This window comes from Peromyscus californicus, unplaced genomic scaffold (assembly GCF_007827085.1).
Source record: "Peromyscus californicus insignis strain IS unplaced genomic scaffold, ASM782708v3 Scaffold_10__1_contigs__length_136768540, whole genome shotgun sequence".
In the NCBI taxonomy this organism is placed as follows: Eukaryota; Metazoa; Chordata; class Mammalia; order Rodentia; family Cricetidae; genus Peromyscus; species Peromyscus californicus.
The window spans coordinates 136,321,612-136,334,042 of NW_026294391.1; the positions used below are offsets into that span (position 1 = coordinate 136,321,612).

At 37.2% G+C, this 12,431-nt stretch overlaps 1 protein-coding gene across 8 annotated transcripts in view; it reads right to left on the reverse strand.

Annotated features, from left to right (window-relative positions):
* Positions 1-12,431, reverse strand: part of Tmlhe (trimethyllysine hydroxylase, epsilon) — a 115,667-nt gene that overhangs the window by 41,213 nt on the left and 62,023 nt on the right. For 5 of the 8 annotated variants that reach the window (XM_052742989.1, XM_052742946.1, XM_052742929.1 and 2 more), the window contains one exon: positions 5,711-5,892. The exons of 1 other annotated variant lie outside the window; for it this stretch is intronic. In XM_052742989.1, coding sequence (XP_052598949.1) covers positions 5,711-5,891 — 181 coding nt within the window. In that variant the 5' untranslated portion in view covers position 5,892. Of the gene's footprint in view, positions 1-5,710; positions 5,893-9,926; positions 10,342-12,431 lie in introns of those variants that run through there. 2 more of the 8 variants (XM_052742963.1, XM_052742972.1) reach the window with 2 other exon arrangements.

Sequence of the window (12,431 nt, forward strand, 5' to 3'; positions counted from 1 at the left end):
TCAAGTTTGGCTACCAGCACAAGGTACAACCTTGTCCTCCTCTGGAACACAGCTCCTGTGTGCAGACCCTGTGATAACACTTCCCAGAAGTCTTAACCTCAATGATGCTGGTGTCTTCCTAATCACAGCTGATTCCTCAGCTGCAGCTGACCAAACACCACAGATTCTTTACACAAATGGCCTGATAGAGTCTTTGCTTTCATCTGAAACTTTACAAGCCAGGCTTTCATTGTTTGGACTACACTCAACATTCTTTATCTTAAAGACTCCTACAGAACAGCCCACTGAAGTCTCAACACTCAAGGATTTTCTAGCCCAAAGATCCAAGTACATTTACAATCTTCCCAAAACTTACATGGTCAAGTCTGTCATAACAACCCTTCACTCCTGGTACCAGTTTCTTTCTTAGGGTTATCACTGCTGTGATGAAATACCATGGCCAAAGCAACTTAGGGAGGAAAGGGTTTATTTGGCTTACGTTCACATTACTGTTTATCATTAAAGGATATCAGGACAGGATCTCAAACAGGGCAAGAACCTGGAGGCAGGAGCTAATGCAGAGGCCATGGAGGAGTGCTGCTTACTGGCTTGCCTGCTTACTTATAGAATCCAGGACCACCAGCCCAGAAGTGGCACCACCCACAATGGGCTGGGCCCACTGTTAATCATTAATTAAGAAAATGCCCTACATGCTTGCCTACAGCCCTTAAGGAGACATTTTCTCAATTGAGTTTCCCTTCTCGCTGATGATTCTAGCTTATATCAAGTTGACATCAAACTAGCCAGCACAGTTAGCTAAGTCCTCATTGCCTCCAATTGTCACTTCTTTTCTTCTTCTTCTTCTTCTTCTTCTTCTTCTTCTTCTTCTTCTTCTTCTTCTTCTTCTTCTTCTTCAGTGCTAACTCTCTAAGGCATGGGTCTGTAATTCTGGCACTCAGGAAGCTGAGACAAAAGGATCTTGAGTTTGAGGCCAACCAAGGCTACATAATGAGCTGGGTTAGCTTTGACTACAAAGTGAGACAATGCCTTAAAAATGATAGATAGATAGGTAGATAGATAGATAGATACATACATACATAAATACATACATACATACATACATACATACATAGATGCATAGATAGATACATAGATAGACAGGCAGACAATTAAAAAAATCCTGCCATTTGCCACAACAGATGGCTCTACAGGATATAATGTTTAATGAAATAAGTCAAGTATGGAATGAAAAATGTGGTATGATTTCACATATTATGTGGAAAATAAAAAATTCAGCTATACAGAGATAGAGGATAAAGAAGTAGTTACTGGGAAAAAGACAACTGGGGAGAAATAGGAAATACACAGTAGCAGAGGAGTAGGATGATCAAGACTATAAATTTAATGTACAATGTGAGCATAGTTAATAATAGTTTATAAATGTTAATTTGCTTAATAACTAATCATTTTATTGTCTACATGTATCTCATAATACCATGTTACTTACATTAAATATACACAATAAAATTTACTTTAAAAAGAAACATTTGTTCAAGAAAATATCTACTGAACTTTAGGTAGTAAAAGCAGAAACATGTGGTCTGTTTTAGATATTCCTTATTCCTACTCTGGCTCCATTATCAGTATTTCCATAAGAGTAGACAAACCAAGAAAACCAGCAACTATGCTGTCAATGTGAACTAACTTGATTTGGAAAAGAGTTCAGTGTAGCCGAAAGTTGCCCAGTCCTGCTCAGTCCCACAGCTGCCATTATTATAATAATCACTAAGAGGCTTGATATTAATCATTTATCAGGACACAAGGAAAAGTGACTGCTGAACCTTGCCAAAACAGGGCAATACGGTCTTTCAAAATATCCTGCTTCTGAAAATGGTCTGTCAGATATTCTACACCTATAGCCAAAAGTGGATGCCCCAACATTACAGAGGACTTTGGGTGACTGTCCAGGCAGCCAGATGTCTCTGTCATTTCTAGAATTTTGGAAGTTGCTTGCAATGCACTTCTGGTTTACTCAGATAATATCCTTCTGGGGTCTTTGATGGAGTTGAAAACAAGATAGTTATAATTAGTTTTCCTTGGTTACAATAAAAGGTAAATTAGACATGAAACTTTAGACTTACAAATATAGGATAGATGATAGAGTATTTTCTTTAATTTTGCTAAATACAAATAGACTAAATATTATAACTGTAATTCTTGCTTGATAACTGTTTTTTTATATATAATTTTACTATGTTAAAATGAAAACCTTCCTTTTTGATTAGACAGAAAAGGGGAAATGCTGTGGGATGGTCTTTCTGTATGCTGTGAATATGTGTTGCTACCATTGGTTAATAAAGAAGCTGCTCTGGCCTATGGCAAGACAGGCTATAGCCAAGCGGGAAATCCAAAGAAAGAGCCAGGGAGGAGGGAGGAGTCAGAGCAGACACCATCCAGCTGCCCAAGGAACAAGATGCCAGCAGACCGGTAATGCTGCGGCCATATGGCAAAATATAGATGAATAGAAATGGGTTAATTTAATATGTAATAGCTAGCAAGCAATAAGCCTGAGCCATAGACTAAACAGTTTGTAATTATTAAGCTTCTGAGTGATTATTTTAAAAGCTGCTGTAGGACTATGGGACTGGGGCAGGACAGAGGAAAGTATCTGACTACAGTTCAGAGAAGCCCATGCCCTGGGTTTTGTGGAGGCAAGAAACACACTAAAAGAATACCCAGAAATCTAACAAGGTGAACCAGAGAATGAGGTAGTTATAAAGGGTCTTGAAAAGCTCCAATGTGCATTTTGTGTTTGGAAAGATGCATACTTCTGCAAGTTTGCATGCACACTAAAAAAAAGATGGAAAATTTCAAGTGTATTCTACTTGTCCCTGGAAGAAAATGAAGCATTGTGCAGGCACAAAGAAGACATGAGAAAAGGAGAAAGTAAAAACCATGATAGACTTGTAAGTGTGAATATTTAATGTGACTCAGTTCACACATATATCTATTGGCAAAGGGCATAAACATTGATGGTTTAAGGTTTTTTAAGAATGACTTTTGAATAACAGTTGGGATGCCTATAACCTATTCCAGGGATTCTCAATCTCAGAACTATGATACATACACTGAAAGTTTTGCACCCTCTAATTGCTCATTTTATATATATATATATATATATATATATATATATATATATATATATATAAAGGAAAGTGTTTTTATTTTATTTATTTATTTATTTTAATTTTTTTATTTTTATTTATTCTGATATATATATATATCCTACAGCCTTACTTAATTAATGTATTAGTTATTTCAGTATTTGTGTGGAACCCTCATGGTTTTCTATATGCAAAATCATACCTTTATTTCTTTTTTTCATCTAATTACCCTGGTTTGGATTTCTAGTCCTATATTCAATAGAAACAGCAACTGTGACCTTTCTGTCTTGTTTATGATATTAGAAGAAATATTTCAACTTAAGACCTCCAAATAGTCAAAACAGTCTTGGCCAGAAAGAACAAAAGTAGAGACATCATACTACCTAATTTCAAAAGACATTACAAAGCTATAGTAATCAACACAGTATATATAACTGCTATAAAAATAGACAAATTGACCAGTGGAACAGAGAGACACTGTTCTAAAGTACACATGAAAATCCCCCAAGATAGACCACATTCTGAGCCATAAAACAAAGCTCAAAAAAGGTTAAAGGAATCTAAAGACAGAATGTTTTCTCAGTATAATAGAATTAACTAGAATTAAATAGCAGAAAAATACAAAAGTTTCATGCACTTAGAAATTAAGCTATAGGCATTTAAATATACTATTTAACAGTTTCAAGTAAAATAAAAACACTCTGAACTAAATGAAAATGAGTATACAATTTACAAAAAATTTTAGAAAGCATTAAAGTAGTGGTTAGAAGGAAATATATTGCAATAAATGCATACAGTAGAAAAGAAGGTCTAAAATTAATAGCCTAAGTTATAACATTAAGAAATAGGACAAGAGCAAATTAAACTTAGTGAACAGTCAAAATTTGGCAAGAACCAGATTGAAAATAGGAGACAAGAAAATCTATGAACCCAAAAATGACTTCCTTGAAAGAAATAAAACTGATAAATCTTTAGCCATGTTAATCAAGATAAAACAAATTACTAACATCAAGAAAATTAGCCTGATGTTGATTAGCTACAAAAACGTCAAGAAAAATATTCCATTCACATTAGCTCCCAAAATAAAATAAAATACTTAGGAATAAATTTAACCAACAAGCCGGGCGGTGGTGGCGCACGCCTTTAATCCCAGCACTCGGGAGGCAGAGCCAGGCGGATCTCTGTGAGTTCGAGGCCAGCCTGGACTACCAAGTGAGTTCCAGGAAAGGCGCAAAGCTACACAGAGAAACCCTGTCTCGAAAAACCAAAAAAAAAAAAAAAAAAAAAAAAAAAAAAAAAAAATTTAACCAACAAAGTAGCATCTCTGTATTCAAAACTATAAAACGTTGACAAAAGAAACTTGAGAAGACAGAATAAATACATCGTTGGAGCATCTATAGTCATTGCAGATATAGCCAAGTTTAAAAAGTTATAATAATTGCCATCTTTATAAGAAGAGGCTGACTTCAAAATAATGTACAGAACTATGTGAAGATGGGAGCAAGGATTGAAGTGATGCTTTTATAAGCAAGCAAGCAAACAAACCAAAAAGCCAAGAATTGCTGGCAAGTGAAAGAAAACAGAATAGGTTAGGTAAAGGAAATTCTCTCCTAGACCTTTGAAAGGAGTGCAGCCTTTCCAATACTGTGGTTTTCCAAAGACCCTTAGAATTGTGAGAAAATATATTTCCATGTTTCACTCGATCTGTTTACTGCTCTAGTTAGCCATGTCAACCTGGGAGAGTGGGCCTAAAAATGAGGTGCTCTAAAGTCTTATGCAAAAGCCAACTTTATTCAGAACATCAGATAATTTATACTCTGAGGGTTAAGAAGACTCACCTGAGCAAAGTATACAATTACAAGGACAAGCCACATGTGGCAAAAAAAATTTTTTTTTCATAGAGGTGTATGAGTAACAACAGCTAAAATAAACTCACACCTATTCACTACACCTGGTAGGGGCACAAAAGCACATTCCAAGAACAATTCTGTGCTTTTGAACAAACTGAGGTCACAAGACTTTTGTTTTCTTGGAGTTTTCTCACAAGCACTCAGAATTTCCCTTACATGACTCCATTCTTGGACTGTGTTCTGACACTATTCAGTTTGAAATCCTTTCAGGAGCCTTAGGAATCAATACAAGGGGTAAAGCTCTCTCTACCCCTTTACCTTGTAGTACTTTCTGTGGTTGTAATATCCCTAGTCTACATGCTTTAAATACTTTTCCATGAATATTGAGGCTTTCTTTTTTTCCTAGAATGATACAGGGTATGGAGTTTGGCTGGAGCACTGCAGAGTTATCGCTAACTAAGCTGGGATTTTAGTGTTGCCTGGTGTTTTTTTCTTTCTTGTGATTTCTACAATAATCTTGGAGATAAGTCTCCAGATAACATTCCAACTCTACTGAAAGCATGTTCAAACTACACAAAAAGTATTTTTTTGTGGTACAACAAAACAAACATTTAATAGTATTGAGTTGTGTATTTAAATGATTAATATGGTATATTTTACACTATCTATTTTTACCATAATTAAAAAAATAATAGTATTTCCTCACACATCTCTTACCCAAATGATCTTCACGTTGGTGCCAAGTACAATTCACAGACTTGGAAGCTGTATGGCACCAATGGATGGATAATGAAAATAAACTTTTAAAGTTGGACAGATGAAGAGCTTGACCTATGTCTCCTCTCTTCATCAAATTCTGGAGCCTGCTTTGTAGGTGCAACAACTTATGGCACCACATCCTAGAAGACAAGAGAGAGTAACAATATAACATAATTTTACGAGGCCATGGGAATAATGCTACAATTATAACTATAGCTATAAGTATTATAAAACAATCTCAATTAGACAAACCAGATATCTGAAAAGCATAGTTATCTTAATTTGTTGTATGGGAAGAGAAGGAGAAAGCCATGTAACCAAGATAAATCTATGTGGCTCTTGATGTGAACCTATTTAATGATCTGACAAATAAGTAGTAAAGTTACTAAAAACAAAATGCTAATTTTGAGTGGACTTGTGTATATATGTATGTGGGTTTGATAATAGGGACTGAATTTTATGCTGATTTATGGGATGAAACTAATAACATAAAAAGCTCATAGCTAGAGACTCAAAAGAATTTAGTGATTTCTTGAGAGCATTCTGAAATAACAGGCTATGAAGTTGGTAACTAAAGTTAAATTTATTGAGCTTTTGTGGATGAGAGCAAAGAGGAGAATAATGAAAGGCCTCTATTGATATACATATGGCTATATTTATTTTCTTCTCTGTTTCTTGTTTCTCACCTCCTGCAAAGAGGTATTATCTATGATGGGCCCCATAAATGAGAGATGGATTTTCTATTTTTAAAATGTTGAAAACACAAAAAAGGAATGCAGATTAAGTTAATATGTGATTTGTAAAGTCTAAAATATTTGCTGTCTCTTCAAAGAAAAAATCCTAACCCACAGTATAATACTTAGTTTTTACTCAAATACACCCTGCAACATAAAAATAAGTCCTTCCAAATCCACTCTTAAGCAGCTGTAAATTCATTCATTTTGCCCAATAAATATTAACATATATTAATTATATATATAGAATGCATCTATATATTATATATTATATATACCAGAATTCATCTCTCTCTGCTTGCTTGCTCCTGATATCAAAGCTACAATTAGTTGCTATTTTTGCCAGGCCTTCCCTATCACGATGGGCTACCTCAAACCATTAGCCAAAATAAATCCTTCCTTTTAAAAGTTGTTCTGTCAGATATTTTGTCATAGCAATGAGAAAAGTTACCAACACAACCAGGTCACTTAGGAAAGAGGAAATTTTGGCCCCATATTTCCATTTCCCTTGATTTCTTCAATATATAATGTCTTCTGCCATGTGATGATAGAACAAGAAGACCTTCATGAGATATGGCCCTTCCACCGTGGACTTGGGAGCCCTCAGAACTTTTATTAAATTAATTTGTAAGTTGTTTTTTATGCTACTACAAGAGCATTTAGGAATTTGAATTTGCAGTTGATAGTATATATAAAATACGACAGATTTTTGTATTTTGACCTTGCTAAAATCACTTTTTCTTCCAGTAACTGTTTTTGGAGATTTCTTAGGATTTCCTGTATAAGGGATGACATGTATGAACAACAGCTTTATATCCTGCTTTCTAAACTTTGTGCCTCATATTTCTGCTTCTTGTATTCTTGTACAATGATATATATATATATATATATATGTATATATATATATATATACACACACACACACACACACATATATGTATATATATAAAATAGAGTTAGGAATTCAAGTACAATACTAAACAGGAATACATGGCTTATCCTGTTTCATTTTTAATTAAAATTTTATTTTTTGATTTATTTTAAAATTTAGTGTAGACGAATTTCTAAACAGTCTTATTAAATAAGAAACACAGAGCCATATACAGGGGTGAAAGCCATAGAAATCAGAGAAATGGCTCTGTATTTCTTATTTAATAAGACTGTTTAGAAATTCGTCTACAATTTATAATTATTTATTTTACTTCATGTGCATGAATCTTCTACCTGCATGTATGTATGTGTACCTTGTATGCAGATATGTGAGGCATGTTTATCAGGCATTTTATCAAAATATTGATTTCACAAAATAAATTATTAAGTGTTCTCTCTCTAGCTTTATTTAAAAAGTTATGCAAAATATTGGCAATGTTTCTTCCTAATTTTTTGAGATTTTATTTATTTTTATTGTATAGGTATCGGCATTTTGTTGGTATGTATTGCCTGTACTCTGCATCATATGCATGCAGTGCCTATAGAAGCCAAAAGAGAACATCAGATCCTCTAGAATTGGAGTTACAGACATTTGTGAGTTGTCATATGGGTTCTGGGAATTGCACCTGGGTCCTCTGATAGGGCAGCCAGTGCTCTTAAGCACTGAGCCAACTCTTCATTCCCCATATTCTTTCCTTCAATGTTTAGCAGAGTTTACTAGACAAAAAACTAAAGGCAGGAGGACAAAATGACTCAGCTGAGCTTGATCTCTAAGATCCACACAGTGGAAGGATAGAACCAACTTTCTCAAGTTATCTTCTGACCTCCACATACATGTTGTGGCATATGTACATGTACACATACACATAAAATAAGTAAAATGCAATTTTTAAGAATTAAATGTAGGGCCAGTAAGATGGTGCAGTGTGTAAAGGCATTTATTGCCAAATCTGAAGACCTGAGTTTGATCCTCAGGACACACATGTTAGTAGGAGATTCCTGCAAGTTGTTCTCTGACCTTTACATGTGCATATATGTATGTGCATAAAAAAACCAAAGGCATCCAAACTCCATCCAATGAAATAATAGAAAAACAAATCTAGAGAATGAAAGGGACATCCAAAAATAAGAGGCATTTAGAATCCCAAATAGTCATAACCAGAGAAAGGTCTTTCTATGACATATTATAGTCAAGATGTCAAAAATACAAAGCAAATCTATAACATTAAAGGCTATAATATGAACATAGCTGAGCAAGTGCCCTTGTGGTATGATAGAGCATTCCTTGGGTATATGCCCAAGAGTGGTATAGCTGGATCTTGGGGGAGATTGATTCCCAATTTTCTAAGAAAGCACCATATTGATCATATTGATTTCCAAAGTGGTTGTACAAGCTTGCATTCCCACCAGCAGTAGAGGAGAGTTCCCCTAGCTCCACATCCTCTACAGCATAAGATGTCTTCAGTGTTTTTGATCTTAGCTATTCTGACAGGCGTAAGGTGGTATCTCAGAGTCGTTTTGATTTGCATTTCCCTGATGATTAGGGATGTTGAGCAATTCCTTAAATGTCTTTCAGCCATTTGAGTTTCCTCTGTTGAGAATTCTCTGTTTAGTTCTATAGCCCATTTCTTAATTGGACTGTTGGGCATTTTGATGTCTAATTTCTTGAGTTCTTTATATATTCTGGATATCAGTCCTCTGTCAGATGTGGGGTTGGTGAAGACCTTTTCCCATTCTGTAGGTTGTCGCTTTGCCTTGTTGACCATATCCTTTGCTCTACAAAAGCTTCTCAGTTTCAAGAGGTACCATTGATTGATTGTTTCTCTCAGTGTCTGTGCTACTGGTGTTATATTTAGGAAGTGATCTCCTATGCCGATGCTCAATCATACCACAAGGGCACTTGCTCAGCTATGTTCATATGAGCATTGTTTGTAATAGCCAGAACCTGGAAACAACCTAGATGCCCTTCAACTGAAGAATGGATAAATAAAATGTGGTACATATACACAATGGAATACTACTCAGCAGAGAAAAACAATGACATCATGAGGTTTTCAGACAAATGGATGGATCTAGAAAAAAATCATCCTGAGTGAGGTAACCCAGACTCAGAAAGACAAACATGGTATGTACTCACTCATAGGAGGATACTAGATGTAAAACAAAGATGACTAGACTGCTACTCACAACTTCAGGGCTGCTACCTAGAAAACAGGACCTCAAGAAAAACATAGGGATCACCCAATGACAGAGAAATGGATGAGATCTACATGAACAACATGGATGTGAGTGGGGGTAATGAAGGGCAAGGGTCGAGGGAAAGAGCTTAGGGGAGCAGGAGATCCCAGCTGGATCAAGAACAGAGAGGGAGAACAAGGAATAAAAGACCATGATAAATGAAGACCACATGAGAATAGAAAGAAGCAAAGTGCTAGAGAGGTCCACAGAAATCCACAAAGATACCCCCACAATAGACTACTAGCAATGGTCGAAAGATAGCCCGAACTGACCTACTCTGGTGATAGGATGGCCAAACACCCTAATTGTCATGCTAGAAACCCCATCCAATGACTGAGGGAACTGGATGCAGAGATCCACGGCCAGGCCCCAGGTGGAGCTCCAGGAGTCCAATTGGCAAGAAAGAGGAGGGATTGTATGAGCAAGAATTGTTGAGACCAAGGTTGGAAAAAACACAGGGACAAATAGCCAAACGAACGGAAATGCATGAACTATGAACCAATATCTAAGGATCCCCCAACTCGATCAGGCCCTCTGGATAAGTGAGACAGTTGATTAGCTTGATCTTTTTGGGAGGCATCCAGGCAGTGGGACCGGGTCCTGTGCTCATTGCATGAGCTGGCTTGTTTGGAACCTGGGGCTTATACAGGAACACTTGGCTCAGCCTGGGAGGAGGGGACTGGACCTGCCTGGACTGAATCTACCAGGTTGAACTGAATCCTCAGGGGAGTCTTTGCCCTGGAGGATACGGGAATGGGGGGATGGGCTGGGGGGAAGGTGGGGGGGCGGGAGGGGGGAGAGCAAGGTAATCCATGGCTGATATGTAAAATTAAATTAAATTATAAAATAAAATAAAAAAAATTGTTCTTTAAAAAAAGGCTATAATAGAAAATAAAGAAAAGCACTTATTCATCTACAAGGCAAGCATATTAGAATAGTATACCTCTCATCAGCAATGCTAAAAAACCAGGAAAGCATGGAATGGTATAGTCAATCCTTAGAAGTAAACAATTGCCTATCAAGATTGCAATCTTGAAAAAACATATTTTTTTGAGTTTCATATAAATAGGAAAGTTTATTATAGATTCATAAGTAGGAGTAAAAGAAGGCGGGAAAGAGGGAGGGAAGAATGTTTATAGAGAACAGGGCTCTTGCATAAGAGGAGGGGTCCCAGGAGATAGGATACTATCAAGCTGCTGGGGCCTTTTTTAAAAGGACTGATGGCAGAAACTAGGATTAAGTATGGGGAAGGGTATGAGCTGATTAGTCCAGTTGTCCCAGCAAGGTGTTTAGGTGCCTCCTCTCTTTAGCCATGTAGTCACATAGAGCCTTTAGGCAAAAGTACTCACTTAGGAGATTAAAAAAAAACAAACCAAAAACAAGAACTAGAACCCTCTTCTGGCATTTCTCCAGTAAGGGCATTTTTGGAACTGCTGCTTTGAGGTTTCTGTCTCCTCTTCTCATCATTCTCCTCATCTAAAGAAGTAACCCTGAAATCAATTAGGAGACAGACAGGGGATCATAGCCCCCAAATACTTCAGCAATTCTGGCCTCCAGTAGTACGGGATCAAGGACAATTTTAGTTTATGGCCAAGGGCATGAATTGGAGCTCCTACACCTAAACTGTCTGTCCTGTTTTTTTTTTTTTTTAAATCTCCTGTCCTCATCATTCTCTCCTCTGAAGAAGTAACCTTAGCTGCCATTAGGGAATTGGGGTCATAATCTACATGGCCTTTTAAAGCTGAGTAGGGTTGTCAGGTGCAGCAGTTGGGGTCTTTCCAAGGAACCTTGAATGTTCATCAGTGGTTTTATTTGAATAACTGTCAGATATAGGGTGGAAAGGAAGTCCTTGGCTGGTGCCTGTAAAGAGATATAAGAAAGTAAAGGCAAGAAGAGTTATTAGCATTCCTGTGAAGTTGAAGCCTAGATTGCCTTGGAGACCCCGAATTGTGGGAGATGCCAGAGCCATGGGATGCCGGTTGAGGAAAGCTGCTAACAGGGAGTGGAACCAGCCCAAGACAGAGAGAGAGAGAGAGAGAGAGAGAGAGAGAGAGAGAGAGAGAGAGAGAGAGAGAGAGGTGTGTTACAATCAACAAAGCTGAAAGGAGTCTGATAGCTGAAGAGCATTTTGACATCAGACATGGAGATGCTGAGTTTGGAGTCTGCCCAGCTGGTTTTTGGTTTTGCTTTGGTCCAGTATTTCCTCACTATGTTTCCTTTCCTCCATTTTGAAACAGTAATATATATCCTATGCCATTATATGTTGGAAGTATATGATCTGTTTTTTCATTTTGATTGCACAGGGGTTACAGTTAAGAGATTACATGAATCTCAGAAGAGACTTTGAACTTCACACTTTTAAACAAGTTTGAGAGTGTTATAGACTATAGGAACTTTTGAAGTTGTATTAAATGCATTTTTCATTATGGTATGGCTACAAGCCTATGGAGGCCAGGTAGTGGAATGTGGTGGTTTGAACAAAAATGGCCCCTATAGGCCCATGAGAAAAGGCACTATTAGAAAGTGTGACCTTGATGGAGTAGGTATGGCTGTGTTGAAGGAAGTGTGCCACTGGGGGGTGGGGGGTGCACTGAGGTTTCAAAAGCTCTAGCCAGGCCTAGTGCTGGGAGGCCCTGCTGGTCAGAGGTGGTAGTCTATCATGGACTGGCAGCTCTCTCTGAGCTCAGCAACATGGACTACACCCTCCCCCTGGGGGAAGGCACCCTGTTCTCTACCTGACCTTATTTGGAGACTGTCTCTAGGCCCAGATGCCTCTT